General features: G+C 43.1%; 1 protein-coding gene across 2 annotated transcripts in view; it reads right to left on the reverse strand.

Moving 5' to 3' along the window:
* The window catches only part of pnpla2 (patatin-like phospholipase domain containing 2), a 75003-nt gene extending 59907 nt beyond the window's left edge, over positions 1 to 15096 (reverse strand). Inside the window, exon 1 of one of the 2 annotated variants that reach the window (XM_069896966.1) lies at positions 14809 to 15096. In XM_069896966.1, the coding sequence (XP_069753067.1) occupies positions 14809 to 14998 (190 nt within the window). In that variant the 5' untranslated portion in view covers positions 14999 to 15096. The remainder of the gene's footprint in view (positions 1 to 14808) is intronic. The other variant, XM_069896985.1, reaches the window with a different exon arrangement.
* Between the last annotated feature and the right edge of the window lie 357 nt (positions 15097 to 15453).

The raw sequence follows: 15453 nt of genomic DNA on the forward strand, positions 1-15453 counted from the left end.
TTGAAAATCAATGAATGGAGAAGAGCAACGTTGAACTCTTTTGCAGGAACTTTGGTGGCTGCTGGGAAATTTGACCTGCTGACTTTCCAGCAGGATTTTCATTCTTCGTATGACCATTACACTGGAATGAAAGCTTTTCTAATGATATCACCTGCCGTGCTGTATGTAAAATTTGTCTCCATTGTGATTTTCAACTTCACTGCTCGACCAAAACAACAGCTTCTACTTACTTTGAAACAACTAGTTTTTGCAAATCCTTTGTAGCCATGTTGTTTCAAGGGTCAATACACATCCCTCATCCACATTGAGATCGTAACTTCCAATAAAATCAAACACAGCTTTGTACATGTGTCTGCACTGCATTGGCCAGGTTGATCAAGGTTCTAGTCACTTTCAGCTTCTTGGCTTTAGGGACATACCAAGCTGCTTTTTTTTTCTTTTTCTCACACACAAATGCTGGAGAAACTCAGCAGGTCAAACAGTGCCTCTATGTAGCAAGGGTGAAGATATGTCACCAACATTTCAGGCTAGAGCCTTTCATCAAGGTGTGGGGAAACATGAGAGAAGTCCGAATAGAAGGGAAAAGGGGGGAGGTAGTGAGGGTGGGAGATGATAGGTGGAGGGGGGGCAGAGTATAGGCTAGGTGGAGAGAGAAAGGTAGTGGGAACTGGAATAACTAGTTAAAGGGGGGAGGATGGGGGAAAAGGCAAGCTGATTAGTGGAATGCAGTGAACTCAATGTTCTTGCCCTGGGGTTGGAGGGTACCCAGACGAACAATGAGGTGTAGTTCCTCCAATCTGTGGGTGGTCATGATGGGGTGGTGTGAAAGGCCCCGGACAGGCATGTGAGCTTGAGAGTGAAACTCAGAATTGAAATGGTTGGCTACCGGGAGGCTGCTTTTGTTGCGGACGGAGAGGAGATGCTGGGCGAAGCATTTGTGTGTTTTTTTTCACTTAACCACGATGTCAACAGAATCCTGTGTTATACCTCTCTCAATTTGCTGAGGGAGGCCAGTTAAACATCATACTCAAGATCTGGGTGTTTCATCAACTTTTCCTTCAGCCCATGGGTACAGGAATAGTGAGCATTGTTCTTCCTAAATCCCAGAGATGAGGGATTATACTCACTCAAATTCAGAAGAATGAAAGGAGATCTTATAAAAACATATAAAATTATGAAAGGGATAGGTAAAATAGAGGCAGGAAAATTGGTTTCACTGGTAGGTGAGACCATAACGAGGGGACACAGCCTCAAGATTCAGGGGAGTAGATTCAAGACGGAGATGAGGAAAAACTGTTTTTCACAGAAAGTAGTGAATCTGTGGAATTCTGTACCCAGGGGAGTGGTTGAGGCTACTTCATTAAACTTAATTAAGGTTCAGTTCGATAGATTTTTACATAAAAAAGGAATTAAGGGATTTGGGGAAAAAGCAGGTAGGTGGAATTGAGTCAATTGATCAGATCAGCCATGATCTCATTGAATGTCAGAGCAGGCTAGATGGGCCGGATGGACGACTCCTGCTCCTATTTCTTATTTTTATGTTCTTATGAAGTTTTCCTGACACATTGACCACTCTCCTATTGTCCTTGATTACTCCCCAACCGAAACATTGCAGTATCCATTTCTTAAGCAGTGAAGCTACCCTACTGCTGGAAGAGAGCTGTTTGCCTTGTGATAGGTAACTTTAAAAGTTAACCCTGACAAGATGGAGTGTCTCCAGCTACAAGATCAAAGAGAACACTGTGCTAGGCAATACATGGGGAGCATTGAGAATGTTATCCTGACAACCTTGCAAGTGAAGATCTTGATTTTTTTTATGGGATTTTCACAAGGGCCACTTAGATCATCAGTAAGGTTATCTTGAAACAATCTCTAAACTTTTGACTAGATTAGGAATAGGATGATCAAATACAGAGAAGAGAAGGGAGGAGTATACATGGGAGGTAAGATGAGATAAATGACCAGGGTCAAAAGGAAAAGGAGTGCACATGTGAGGTAAAGGGTGAGACTAACGTGCGGGGATTAAAGGAGAGGGAGAGTGAGCAGGGGGTAAGGTGGGACAGCAAGTGCAAGACTAAAGGAGGAAGAGCAAGTGAGGGATAAAGGGGAGAGAGAGTGTACAGAAGATAAATGGGAGGGAAAGCTCACAGGAAACAAACATTTGGAGAGTCTGTGTGTGCCGGCTAAATGAAGAGGAAGAGCATGTGAGTGAGTGATGGGGAAAGTCAACGGGTCAGGGACAGGGAGGGAGGCCACAGATCAAAGTCAGGATGAGAAGGCATAACAATGTAATAAGGAGAGAGAGAGAGAGAGAGAGAGAGAGAGAGAGAAGAAAGAAAGAAAGAAAGGGAGAGAGAGAGAAAGAAAGAGAGAGAGCGAGAGTCAGAGACAGAGAATGGAAACAGGTCCTTCGTTCAAACAAGTTCATGCCAACAAAGCTGGTACCATTTCTCTGTGTTTGTCCCATATTGCTCTAAACCTTTCCTATCAATATGCTCATCTATTTTTTTTTAAGGAATCAGTTATTCCCCCATCTTTACCACTTTCACTTGCCCACCACCCTCCAAGTGTAGAAGGTGCGCATTAGGTCCCTTTTAAACCCTTTTCCTTCTTAAATCTACATGAAATCTTTAATCTACAAGTACAAGAGGGTGAGAGAGCACCTATAAGGGAGTGCACACAAGGTAGTGCGAGTAATGGAAAGAATGCACATGAGGGAAAGGGTGCATTTGGGGAAAGAGCATGCACATGAGAGGGAGAGAAGAAGAATGTGTAAGAGAGAGGCAAGCAGGACATGTAACAGGTAGATAGAGAGCACATATAAAAGAGAGGAAAAGAAGGTGCAAGAGAGGCAGAGAGGACATAAAAGAGACAGACAGATAGAGAGCATGTATAAAAGAGGGAGGCCATGCAAATAAAAATAACAAGAGAGTGTGTGAGAGAGAAAGATAACATGCAATTAAACAGAGCATGAAGTGAAATGAGTAGATGCGTATAGGATAGGCAATAAAGTAAACAAGCCAAATGTTCAATACCCGACAACGCCCAAAGGCAAAGTTGACAAAAGATCCATCACAAGTTGTACTAATTCTCATTTAAGAAGCAAAAGGTCTCAGAGAGAGGAAGCAGAAAATAACAATGTATTATCATCAGGAGAAATTCATTGAAGAAAATACTAAGTGTGGCATTTATTATCTGAAGTGAATAGAAATGAAATAAAGTTAAACGATTGATCTGGCAAACAAAGTATCTGTACCCACTGTTGACAGGGTATGGATGCTGGACACGAATTCTGATTGAGAGGATTTTATTTGAAAGCTGTGAGATTGATGAGCAGTATCCTATAACTATGTAAATCATTCCAAATATTTATATATATATTATTTTGGTTATTTATGTGATCATTATGGACTGCGTATTGTGTGTTTTTGTGTGTACACCGTGGTCTGGAGAGATACTGTTTCGACAGGTTGTACATGTACAATCAGATGATAATAAACTTGAACGAACTCAGCTGTTTGGAAATACAATATAATGTGTACAGAGAACACTGTCAAGTTCTTCAGAGAATTAAGAATAATTCCAGAAAAGGATGGTTTTGAAAATTGTTTTGGTATTGTTCTATCTAAACCACAGTATTTGGACAGTAAGTTATCTGTGTATGTACACCAACTTTGTTCCACAAAAGCATGAACGAAAGCCTGCAAATGCTGTGATTTTAGTAAAAGCTCAGAAATACTGGAGGAACTGAGGAGGTCTCACAGAGTCCATAGGAAGTAAAGATATATAACTGACGTTTGCGTCTGAGCCCTTCTTCAAGGTATGAGTAAAAAGCAGCCAAACACCGGAATTAAAAGGCCAGGGAGAAAGAAAGAGGAAGGAGTTCAGACCACAGACAAAATGTATTAATTGCAGATGGCTAGAAGGACAGGAGAGAGGAAAGATGAGAATTGATTGGGGGAGGGTTGTCTGCAAATGCAGAGGTGGAGAAAAGAAGTCAGAAGGAACAAGGAGAAAGAGAGAGAGAGAGAGAGAGAGAGAGAGAGAGAGAGAGAGAGAGAAGAGAGAGAGGTCCCTTTCACAGTGGCACCTTATCCCAGTAATTACTAGTTAAAGAGTCAGTATGAACGCTCACGAATCGGCACGCAGGCATCAAATCATCCCAGGGATGGAACGCCTAGGTAGGGTGTATCACCTCCAAGGTTATCTGATGGCTGCGTGCCAATTAGCCCAGTGTGAAAGTGACATGGACTATCCAGGGACAAAGTACTGATGTGTTGATGACATTTTAGCGTGAGTGCAGGTACTTGAAGGAAACAAAAGATTAAAATGGTATAAACTTTGTTTTCAATTTAGTAAATTGCAGAGAGAGAGAGAGAGAGAGAGAGAGAGAGAGAGAGAGAGAGAGAGAGAGAGAGAACAAGCAAGAGAACGATGGCAAACCCTTCCTCCCAGAATTCCATGTGGCAGAGAAAGGGCGAGATAGAGGGGTTTCTCCGCCACATGGAATTCTGGGAGGGCAGGTCCACCATAGTCTTTTTAAATTGTGTACCTATGTGTTTTATTGCTGCTGCCACTTTCCCATGGTCCTTTATAAATTTATAAAGGTTTATATAAGTTGGTACAACAACAGGGCCTGAAGGGCTCATACTGTGCTGCACATAATGTTTAATTAATTATAATTAGGCATGATTAATTTTGTTTAAGTACCAGATCATAATTACCGGCTGCGTCACTCAGACGTCACCGGTGGAGGATAGTCGCCCCTCTCCCTGGGGATGTCTGGTGGTGAATGTGAAAGGATACAGAGAACAGGTTAACAGTTGTCCAGTCTGAATGGCAAAAATGGCTTCTTTAATCGGCTCACTGAACAGCCAATTTATAGATTAGCCTATGTGAAAAGGGCTAGAGTTAGAGAGGAAAGGAGACAAAAGGATAGATCGAGTTGGGTGGGGTGAACAGAAAGTGGAGAAGTCGATGTTAATGCCATCTGGCTGGAAGATCCCAAGACGGAAAATGAGGTGCCGTTGCTCCAATTTGCGGGCCACCTCAGACTGACAGTACATGTGACCACGGACAGACACGTTGGCAAGGGAATGGGGCAGGGAATTGAAATGGGTAGCCACTGGGAGATCCCTGCTATTGCAGCAGACAGCTGAGGATTTGATGGCTGGCTGTCCATAACAGATATTTGCTGGGATTGCAAGCATTCAACAGGTTTGTAAGTAATTTGTAAATAAGGTACATGATACAAAAGGCATCGAGTTCCTAAAATCTGGACTGCTCAGGGATTGACTCAGTCCAGATTTTCTAGATTCTCAGGCAGAAACTTTAAAAAATCAAATTTAAGGAGGAATAAAGAAAAGATGAACAGATAAATCTTGATAGTTTATTCATTAGCAAATATAGCATGCTTCATTTATCAAACATATTTAAAGAAAAAAAGTGAATGCTTGACAAAAATGTAAACATTAAATTTTTTCACTACATAAAAGAGTACGTAATGCTTGCAATTATGTTAAAAAAAATTTTTAAAAGTTTTCAAATCAATTTCTTTGCGATAAGATTACCTGTATTAAGTGTGGTCTCTTGCTGCCAAGTGCATCTAAGGTGCTTATGCATGCACACGCAAGCAAATGCATGCCATTTTAAAAAGGTTGAGAGTTCAGATTCTCAGGTGGTCTGGATTTCTGGCATCTGGATTTTTGGACTTTTACTGTACCTTGAAACTCACCTGGATCCGTTTCCTTTGCTCCCTTGAAATGTGGAGCAAAGAAAAACAAACTGCTGGATGAATTCAGTGGGTCCAGTAGTATCTGATACAGAGTGTCAACCTGAAATCAGCATCAACAATTCCTTTCCCTCCACAGATACTACAGATCCACTAGCAGAGGGGCCCCAAAACCTTTTAGACCATCTTGCTCATTTTGGTTAAATCTGCAAAGATAATAATATCCATACAAGATACCTTTATTTACTCCAACTCAAAAATAATAGTGCATCAGGTTGCTCTTTGGCGAGATCCTTCTGAAAAGGGCCCTACTATTCCAGGAATGTGGGATGGGAACAGGCCACCCAGCCCCACAAGCCTGTTCAGCCTTGCATACATTGAAGCTCAAGATCATCCATTCTCTTTAATCCCTGACCCTTGATTTCTTTCCATTTTTTTTAATTATCAGATTTGTTTTCTTCTTAACCAATATCCAAAACTTATGAGAGAAGGACCATATTAAATTCTACAATTCATTGCAATGAAAATGCATTTTCTAATTTTGTTCTGAATGCTCAAATTTTAAGATTGTGTTGTCTTATTCTGGATTTCTTCATCAGCAGTAAAAACACACAGAAATGCTGGAAGAACTCAGCTGGTCTCGCAGTGTCCACAGGAGGTAAAGATATATTACCGATGTTTCGGGCCTGAGCCCCTCTTCAAGGTATAAACAAAAGGCAGGAAAATCCATGCTCTCATGCAATGCCAGTCTTAGACCACCTGAAAATTGGAGGAACAACACCTCATCTTCTGTCTGGGCACCATCCAACTGGATGGCATTAACATCAACCTCTAGTTTTCGTTAACCCCTCCCCTTATCTTCTTCACCCAGCTCTCTCTCTCTCGCCCCTTTTACACTTGCTTCCCACTAAATCGGCCGTTCAGTGTCCTGGTATAGGAATGGCATTTTTGCTGTTCACACTTGACCACTCTTAACTGGGATATTCGACACGTTCACACTTGTAAGGAGCCATCCCCGGGGTTAGAACTGTTCTACCTTCTACTGGTGATGTCATGACACATCGAGTGACGACAGATCTGCCCAAAATCCTGATCAATATATTATGATCTTATATTTGAACAAAATTAATCGTGCCTAATTATAACATAATTAAGCTTTATGTAGAGCACAGTATGAGCCCTTCAGCTCCTGTTGTTGTTGTGCCAACTTATATAAACCTTTATAAGGGACTGTGGGAAAGTGATAGCAATAAATAGCAATAGTGGACAATTTTTAAACAACATGGGTTAGTTAGTAGCATTATATTGCCCAATTTATATAGTGTGGGAAAGTTGGTAGCATTATCTTGCACAATTTATAAAGACCATGGGAAAGTTGGTAGCACTATTGTGCACAATTTATAAATACTGAGGGAAAAAATAATGGCAGACCTGCCCTCCCAGAATTCTGTGTGGCAGAGAAAGGACTCCATGCATGGAGCACTCATGGCATTCTGGGAAGTCAGGGCCACCATCGCTTTTGTCCACGGTCTTTATAAATTGGGCGCTATAGCACTGCCAACTATCCAAACTGTTTAAAAATTGTCCACTATTGCAATTTATTGCTATTTATTTCCTCTCTCTCCTCCTCCTCCTCTCTTCCACCGCAACTTTCCCATGGCAAAGTTTATAGCTTCATTTTAATCTTTTCTTTCTTCAAGTTCCTGCACTCACGCAAAAATTTGGGTAATTTCTGTCCTAGAATGCAATTGCCCATTCTATACTTGCCTGATTGCACTAGGGGTCGAGGCAATCTATCCCCGGCATGAGATGACGTTATCTCACTCCATCGTTGACAAGATTTTCATTCCACACTACACCATTTTTAGCCAGATTAGCTGTTAATACCCGGGACCATTTGCAAGCGTGGAAGGGGCTTTACTCTCTCTTCCCCCCCCCCTCCCCCTTTTCACTCTATCTCCTTTCAGACACAAAATCAATTCTCACCTTTCCTTCTATCATATCCAATTAACACCTTTTGGCTGTTAGGTCCCCCTCCCATTCTTCCCTCTTAATCTCTAGTCTTTATTTAAGATGCTTGCCTGCCTTTTCCTTACACTTTGAGGAAGCCCAAAATGTTGATGACATATCTCCTCTGAACACTGTGAGATAGACTGAGTTCCTCCAGCATTTCTGTGTTTCTTCTACAATCTCAGCGTCTACAGACCTTCGTGTTTCAATTCTTCATCAGCAGAAATAGATTTAATTATCTTATCCATGAAAGGCAGGGATTCAAAGGCCTTAATTAGTTCACCTTCCAAATTAAGGTAGTTTGTACAGATAGTTCTTATCAGTCATTCCTGGCCCATGCAAACTTGAACAAGCCAGTAATAAGTCATTGACTTATTGTTTTCTTTCTATCCACTGACTGATCATTGCAACATCACACAATTTACGTAATGGTATTATTCTGTTCAACATCTCAATCAGCTTTCTATTGACATGTTCCAACTGGCACTCTACTTAGTGGAGGAGATGTTTTGTGTCTGGAAAGGCATGTTAACGTCATGCTGCACAGGGGTACACCAAATGCCCTGATTGTGGGCTCACTCCTGCAACATACATGAAGTTCAAGGCACAATTAGACAGGCTACCAAGTCCACTCCTTTACTGGATTTATTAAAATGCGGTTCTAGATCTTGGTGACTAGGTGACAAGAGGAAGGAATGTCAGTGAGGAAAAGAACCTTCTGAGCAGGTTGACTTGAAGTGGGCTACCGGGAGTTGGCAAGATTTAGGGTTGAGGGTGAAATGCAGGAGATGTCAGGAAGGGGAAATGATGATTCATAATCAAAGGAACCTGGGGAAATAGAAGCCAAATATTTCCCTTGGCTAATCCGAGAAGAATTCCCAGCATAACGCTCCATGGGTTAGGAGCTGCTCAAGCAGTTCCAATTCGAGTGATGATGAGATAGTCCTCAGACTTGTAAATGTGAACAAAGTTGTGCATGTGATGTCCAGACATGCAATGAGCAGCAATAATGGACAGCTTCTCCCAATTTGCATGTGGAACAGGAGAGACAAGGAAAGAAGTTGGTGGATTTTGCAGAACCCACTGGTTTCTTTTACCAAATTTGAATGACATTCAGCACAAAAAGATTGCAAAATCACTTCACCACATGGCCTGTTTTCAAAATTCCTAAATTCTGAAAAAGACTGTAAACAGTGAAGATATAAAACAGTAAAAAGTAAATAGAGGAGGCCATTATGTCCCTCTAGCCTGTCCCCTTTCAATGGTCAAGGCTGATTCAATATTCCTTAGTCTTAAATATTCCCAAACTCTGCCCCACAACTCTTGTGAAAGACTTCCAATTCGCTGAGAGGAGAAATTCTTCCTCATATCAATCTTTAATGGATACCCTCAAAAAATTCCTTGAATAGGCGGACTAAAATTGTCTTAGGTCCTGAGATTTGGCTTCACGGCTACCTTCTACAGATGTAGTAAGTCTAGGAATTTGTGCATTCTGCCCATGACTGCATGGGCGTCCTTCAGGTACTCCAGTTTCCTCCTACCCTTCAAAAACATACAGAGATTATAGGTTAATCAGTGCATTTGGGCAGCACAGACTTGTGGTCGGAAGGGCCTGCTACCATGCTGAATATCTAAATTACCATATAACCCACCCTCTATGAAATATAGGCCAACTAATTTCATTAGTCTTGGTCAATCTTTTGGGAAGGGGTCCTGAAATGTCGACCTTTCTTTTTCTCCCACAGATACTGCTCAGCCAATGCACCAAGTTCCTCCAGCAGGTTGTTTGTTGCTCCAGATTCCAGCATCTGTAGCCTCCTATGTCATTCCATTAGTCTTCCTTATTACCTGCTGCACTTGTCTGTGAGTTTTTGGTTTCTCATTCACACCTGCATCCCTTGGTATTGCAACTTTCTACATTTTAAAATAACTTGGCACTCTTCCTTTCAAACTGAACAGCTTCAGGATTTCCCACATTATACACCATTTGCTAATTTTTTTTGCCCACTCATTTAACCCGTCAATTTCTCTCCCCCTGATCGCAGCTGTCCCCTTCCTCCCTTTTCCACCTATCATCTCCTGCCTTTGTCACACCTCCCCCTTTTTTCCCTACCCATCCTTTTGTTCAGACACCTGCTGACATTCTTTCCTACCTCGATGAAGGGCTTAAGCCCAAATCGCCAATTATGTAGTTTTACCTTTATGACATAAAGGACACTGCTTGACCCAGCTGAGTTTCACCAGATTTTGTGTTTTTACTTCAACCATGGTGATAAAAGATTCTCGTGGTTTACCTCTCTCTGTAAAGTGTTTGATATCCTCCTTGTAGCTCCCTTCCCACTTATTTCTATGTAATTTGCAAATTGGGTTACCATTCATTTGCTTCCTTCTTCTAAGTCATTAATGTAAATTGCAATCAGAAATATCTAACTGGTACCCATGTTGACAAGTTGCAAACCTATAAGTGACATCTTTATCCCTTCCAACTACTTCATTACTATTTGCCAATTCTTTTTTTTAAATTTTATTTATTAAACCATTTGCCAATTCACTACCAACATGGAGTCTTGTGATATAGTAAAGTAAAATAAGGCTGTAATTTAACCACAGTGCATGTCAGGTCAAGACAAGTGAGCAAAGGCAAGACAGCTCAATCACTGAATGACAGAAATCAGTCATGAGAGTAAATCACAGGGAGGCTCTAATTGCCCAGAAAACTAAGCCAGAAATAGAGATCATTCACTATTAGACCATGGCCAGCTTAAAGTGTTACTTACTGTAAACATTCTTGCATTCTTGCACAGGGCAAGTTAACTAAATGATGTTGGGGCAGTAGGCCAGTATGCTCTCTTGGATGGCAAAACAATCCAAGACACTAAGGAGCTGATTATTGACTTCAGGAAAGCCAGAGTCATACAATCCAGTGATCATTGGGGGATCAGACGTGGAGAGGGTGAGCACATTCTTGGGAGTCACTATCTCGGAGAATATTTCCAGGACTCAATACACCAATGGCATCGTGAAGAAAGCACATCAGCGCCTCCACTTCCTCAGGAGTTTGCAAAGATTTGGTACAACACCGGAAACCCTGGTAAATTTCTACAGAGGTGTGGTGGAAAGTGTGCTGATCAGATGCATCATGGTCTGGTATGGGAACATCAGTACCTGAGCATAAAGCCCTCCAAAAGGTAGTGGACACAGCCTAGGACATTAAAGGCAAAACCATCCCCACTATTGAGTACATCTTACAGGGAACGCTGCTGTTGGAGAGCAGCAGCGATCATCAAAGACCCACATGACCCAGTACGTGCTCTGTTGCCATCAAGAAAGAGGTCTAGGTGCCACAAGACTCGTACCACCAGGTTCAGGAACAGCTGCTACCTCTCCACCATCAGACTCCTCAGTGTCAAACTCAATCAAAGACTCATTTAAGGACTCTTACTTGTGCACTTTATTGATTTTCTAAGACACAATAAAATGATAAGGCGAGCAGAAACTTCAATAATGCAGCAGAATCATAAATAACACGTGCCATCTGGAAAAGTGGAGTCAGTGTCACGGACTAGATGTTAAATGTAATATCCGTGCATTTGGATCCAGGTGGCATTAAAGTATCTAACGGATGAGCAATGTTTCATTTCTTGAGCTTACTTATATTTGACATTGCTGAGATGGGAAGATCATACGCCAGGATGCGGTTCCTTGACTTCAGCTCGGCATTTTATTCGAGGAGAAGTTATCATTGCTATGACTCAACACCCATCTCTGTAGCTGGATTCTGGACTTCCAAATGGAAAGACCACAGTCTATCTGGGTCAGTAGTAGAGCATTGAGCACTGTCACGCTGAGCACTGGCGCACCTCCAGGTTGTGTGCTCAGCCCGTTCCTGTTCTCGCTATTGACCCACGACTGCAATGTCAGATCCAGCTCCAGCAGTGTCATCAAGTTTGCAGGTGACACAACAGTCATCGGCCTCATCAGCAACAATGATGAGTCAGACTACAGAGAAGAGGTGGAAAATCTCGTGAAATGGTGCAAGAGTAACAACCTGAGTCTCAACATGGACAAGATGAAGGAGGTGATTGTGGACTTCAGGAGGACCAGTAATGACCACCCTTCACTACACATCAACAACTCTGTAGTGAAGAGAGTAGAGAACACCAAGTTCCTTGGAGTTTACTTAACTAGTGACCTATCGTGGACACTCAACATCTTCTCGCTTGTCAGGAAGGCGCAACGATGACTGCATGTCCTGAGAAGACTGGAACATCCTGACCAGCTGCATCACAGTGTAGTATGATTGCTTCAGAGAAATGGATCGGAGGTCAATCCACAGGATCACAAAAGTGGCAGAGAGGATCACTGGAGTCTCCCTCAACCCCCCAATCAACGTGATCTACCAAAGGGGACACCAAAAATCATTGAGGACCACTTCCACCCCATACACAGCATCTTTCAGCTGTTCCTGTCAGCACCACCAGGCTGAGGAACAGTCAGTGATCATGCTAAATGACCAAAGGACCTGCTCAAACTAACCATCCAAGACTCCCATATTTATAAAACAATAATTTATTTATTTGTATACATGACTCATGCAGATGGACTGTTTGTCTCTCTGTGTGTTGTGTCTGGTTGAATACCTATGTGTTCTGCACTGAGGACTGGAGAATGCTGTTTCATCAGGTTGTATCAGATGACAATAAACTTGACTTGAACTTGAGAGTGGGATGGTGGCGAAGTGAAGAAGGTGGCAGGAAGGTCATATTCACAAGGGATCTGAGCAAAGACATTCCATAAAGTGGTCACTCAATTCAAATTTCCTGTTTTCATTTAACATCTCCATCACCTGCATTTATTTGATTCCGTATTCTTTTTAAGACATTCAAATAAAAGGCATTGCTAAGAAGGTCTGTATGAAGCTTGGCTATGACTTCTTTTGCGATACATGGAATATTTTTAATTGGGCTCCCTCATCATGAATCTGAAGTGCCCTTTCCTGCTTCCACATGGCACACTACTGCCTTTTCTTCACCTCCTGTCCCAGGATAGGCAATCAATACTTATTCTAAGCCCACTGATTTGTACAGCTACCAGGACCACTCATTCTCCCATACTATTGCCTGAAAAGGGTTTTTCAAATATCTTGCCTAGTTTCACTGTCTCAGTCAAATCTATTCTGGTGACACATTCGGCTTTCCTCCAAAAACTCACCTTCATTGTGATAGGGCAAGACACTTGGACTCTGACTGAAGACCCTAAACACTGCATCCAAGAGTTTACCTATACTTCCCTTATTTAAATACTTCTTCCAATTCAGTATGCTCATTGTTCACATTGAGATTGTTATATTCCGGATCACAAATGTAGAATGAGTGATGAATGAATCATCTACATTCAACATGTTTGCCTTATCTCAAATTTCTCATTGTTCATCCCTTAAATTCTCTTCTCCAGCATTTCTCAACATTGACCTCTAGTGGTCCTGGGTTTCATTATATATCGTCTGCAGCAAAAGCCAAATATTACTGATATAATAAAGAAGTAACGTGTAAACTTGATGACGAAAATTCTCAAAAGAAAATCCCAAACCCAAAACAAAAACCCCATCAGTGGTCTGCGAAAGAGTTTGAGTTTGTCAGCCCTTCCCTCTCCATCTGTGGTCTGTGTATTTGTTGAATAAAAGTAGAGAAGCTCTTGTCTACCCCATTCTGGTTCTGACCTGTTTCAAGGAAGCTGAACCCTGTCTCTAAAAACATCATTTCTGAATTAGCATTGATTAACTTTCTCTGTTCACCAATGAGTAAAAACTTTAGATCACAACTTCTTGCCCTTTTTAGGTGACAGCTAAATTTTGGAACTAATTCTGATCCTGTATTCTCAAAGACCCCCATCACCAAGGCCATGCCCTTTTCACTCTGCTACCATCAGGAAAAAGATACAGGAGCCTAAAGACAAGCACTCAATGGCACAAGGACAGCTTCTTCCCCGCTGCCATCAGATTTCAGAATGATCAATGAACCAAAGACACTGCCTTGCTTTTCATGCACTATTTTTTATATAGTAATTTTGTAAGATGGTTATAATATGAATGTTTGCACTATGATATGCTGCCATAAAACACCGAATTTCATGACAATACATTCTGATTCTGATCTTCTTACCTATTATTTCTCTAGCTATAGTTTCCTGTAATTCCCTGTTCTACTGGGCCCAGTGAAGCACCAGTCAATTTTGCTAGCACAAAGTTGCAGTAGCCTGGGTTCAGTCCTGACCTCCAATGTAGTCTGTGCGGAGCTGGACATTCTCCCCATGAGTCACCGAGCATGGAATCTGCCCGTTTGGCCCACCGTGCCCACACCCATCCGATTAACTCACCTCAGCTTCCAGCACTTGTCTCATGGCCTTCTATTGCCAAGGCAATATCCTCCCACATCTCGCAGACGAGCTGGGAGATGGTTACGATAAATGCTCTCGGCATTGGTGGGTGGCAAGTCAATGGAAAGGGATGTGCAAATTGAGAGGTCAGTTATGACAAGGGTTCAATGCCATGAAACAAGGTGATAATATACTGTCATCTGTTTTCCTTTGCACCATCATCCCATTCAATCAACCCTGGTTTCATTTGGCAAGCCTTATCACGCCTGCCTTCTCATGACCTGATCTTATCCTCCCTCCTCTACTTGGTGCCTTTGCATTGACTCCATAAAAAAACAACCCCTTTCTAGTTTGGATGGAAGCTCCAGGTCCCCTTACACGGTCTCTGCCCCTGTTGGCTGAGTATCATTTTTCCCCACCTGATGAAAGGTCGTGCCCCACCCACCCCTCGGCTTCCTTTGCGATCTACTCGCCACTGTGTCCAAAGGTACTCGGATTTCCCTGCACTATCTCGATGCATTAAGTTCCTGGGCTGAGGGTTGGGATAAAGAGGTCAGACGGCGTGTCACCAGCCCGTTCCAGACTCTTCCCCAGCCCCCCCCCCCCCCCACCCCACCCCCCCCCCCCCCCCCCCACCGGGGTCCCGTGTTCTGGTTTCCTTTCGCTTCGGCCAGGGAGTGCGCATCACTTACCGAGGCAGGCTCCGCTGACCAGGGCGCAGGCTGTCAGCGCGCCGGCCGATGCCCCGTAGATGTGGCTGGCGTTGTGCACCAGCTGCGGGGCGTGCTCGCACAGGCAGCTGGCCACTCCGACATGATAGATGCCCAGAAACCCGCAGCCGGCGAAGGAAATGCTCCAAGACGAGTCCTCGGGCCGCAGCATCTCCTTGGACGGCGGCAACTTGCAGCCGCCTTCTACGGCCGCTGCGCTCTCATTTTTTTTCCGGCTCTGCCCCGTTGGCCACCGTCCGCAGCTCCTCTTTCCCCCTCCACCAATCAGTTCCAATACGCACCTTGATTGACACTCCGACCCCTTCCAGTCTGCCAATCACCGAGCCGCAGGTAATCTCTTTCCCCCTCCCCACGCGGAAGAGCTGTCATCGCAGCTCGGGGCTGCAAGACGTAAACATTATTATGAGCTGCGGTTGGATAGGTTCCACTGCAGGCGCTGCTCCTAATGGAATGGTCAAGAGGGTCCGCCGTGCAAATGCAGAGCAAGGTGCAAGGGATTGGGGTTTAGTCCACGGAAGTTCTGGAGCAACTCAGCGACCTTCATCAAGGGATGAGCGTAAAGCAGGAGCACAGGCAAGAGGTTATAGCTGGAGGGAAAACACTGAC

Source organism: Narcine bancroftii, chromosome 1, assembly GCF_036971445.1.
Source record: "Narcine bancroftii isolate sNarBan1 chromosome 1, sNarBan1.hap1, whole genome shotgun sequence".
Taxonomy (NCBI): domain Eukaryota; kingdom Metazoa; phylum Chordata; class Chondrichthyes; order Torpediniformes; family Narcinidae; genus Narcine; species Narcine bancroftii.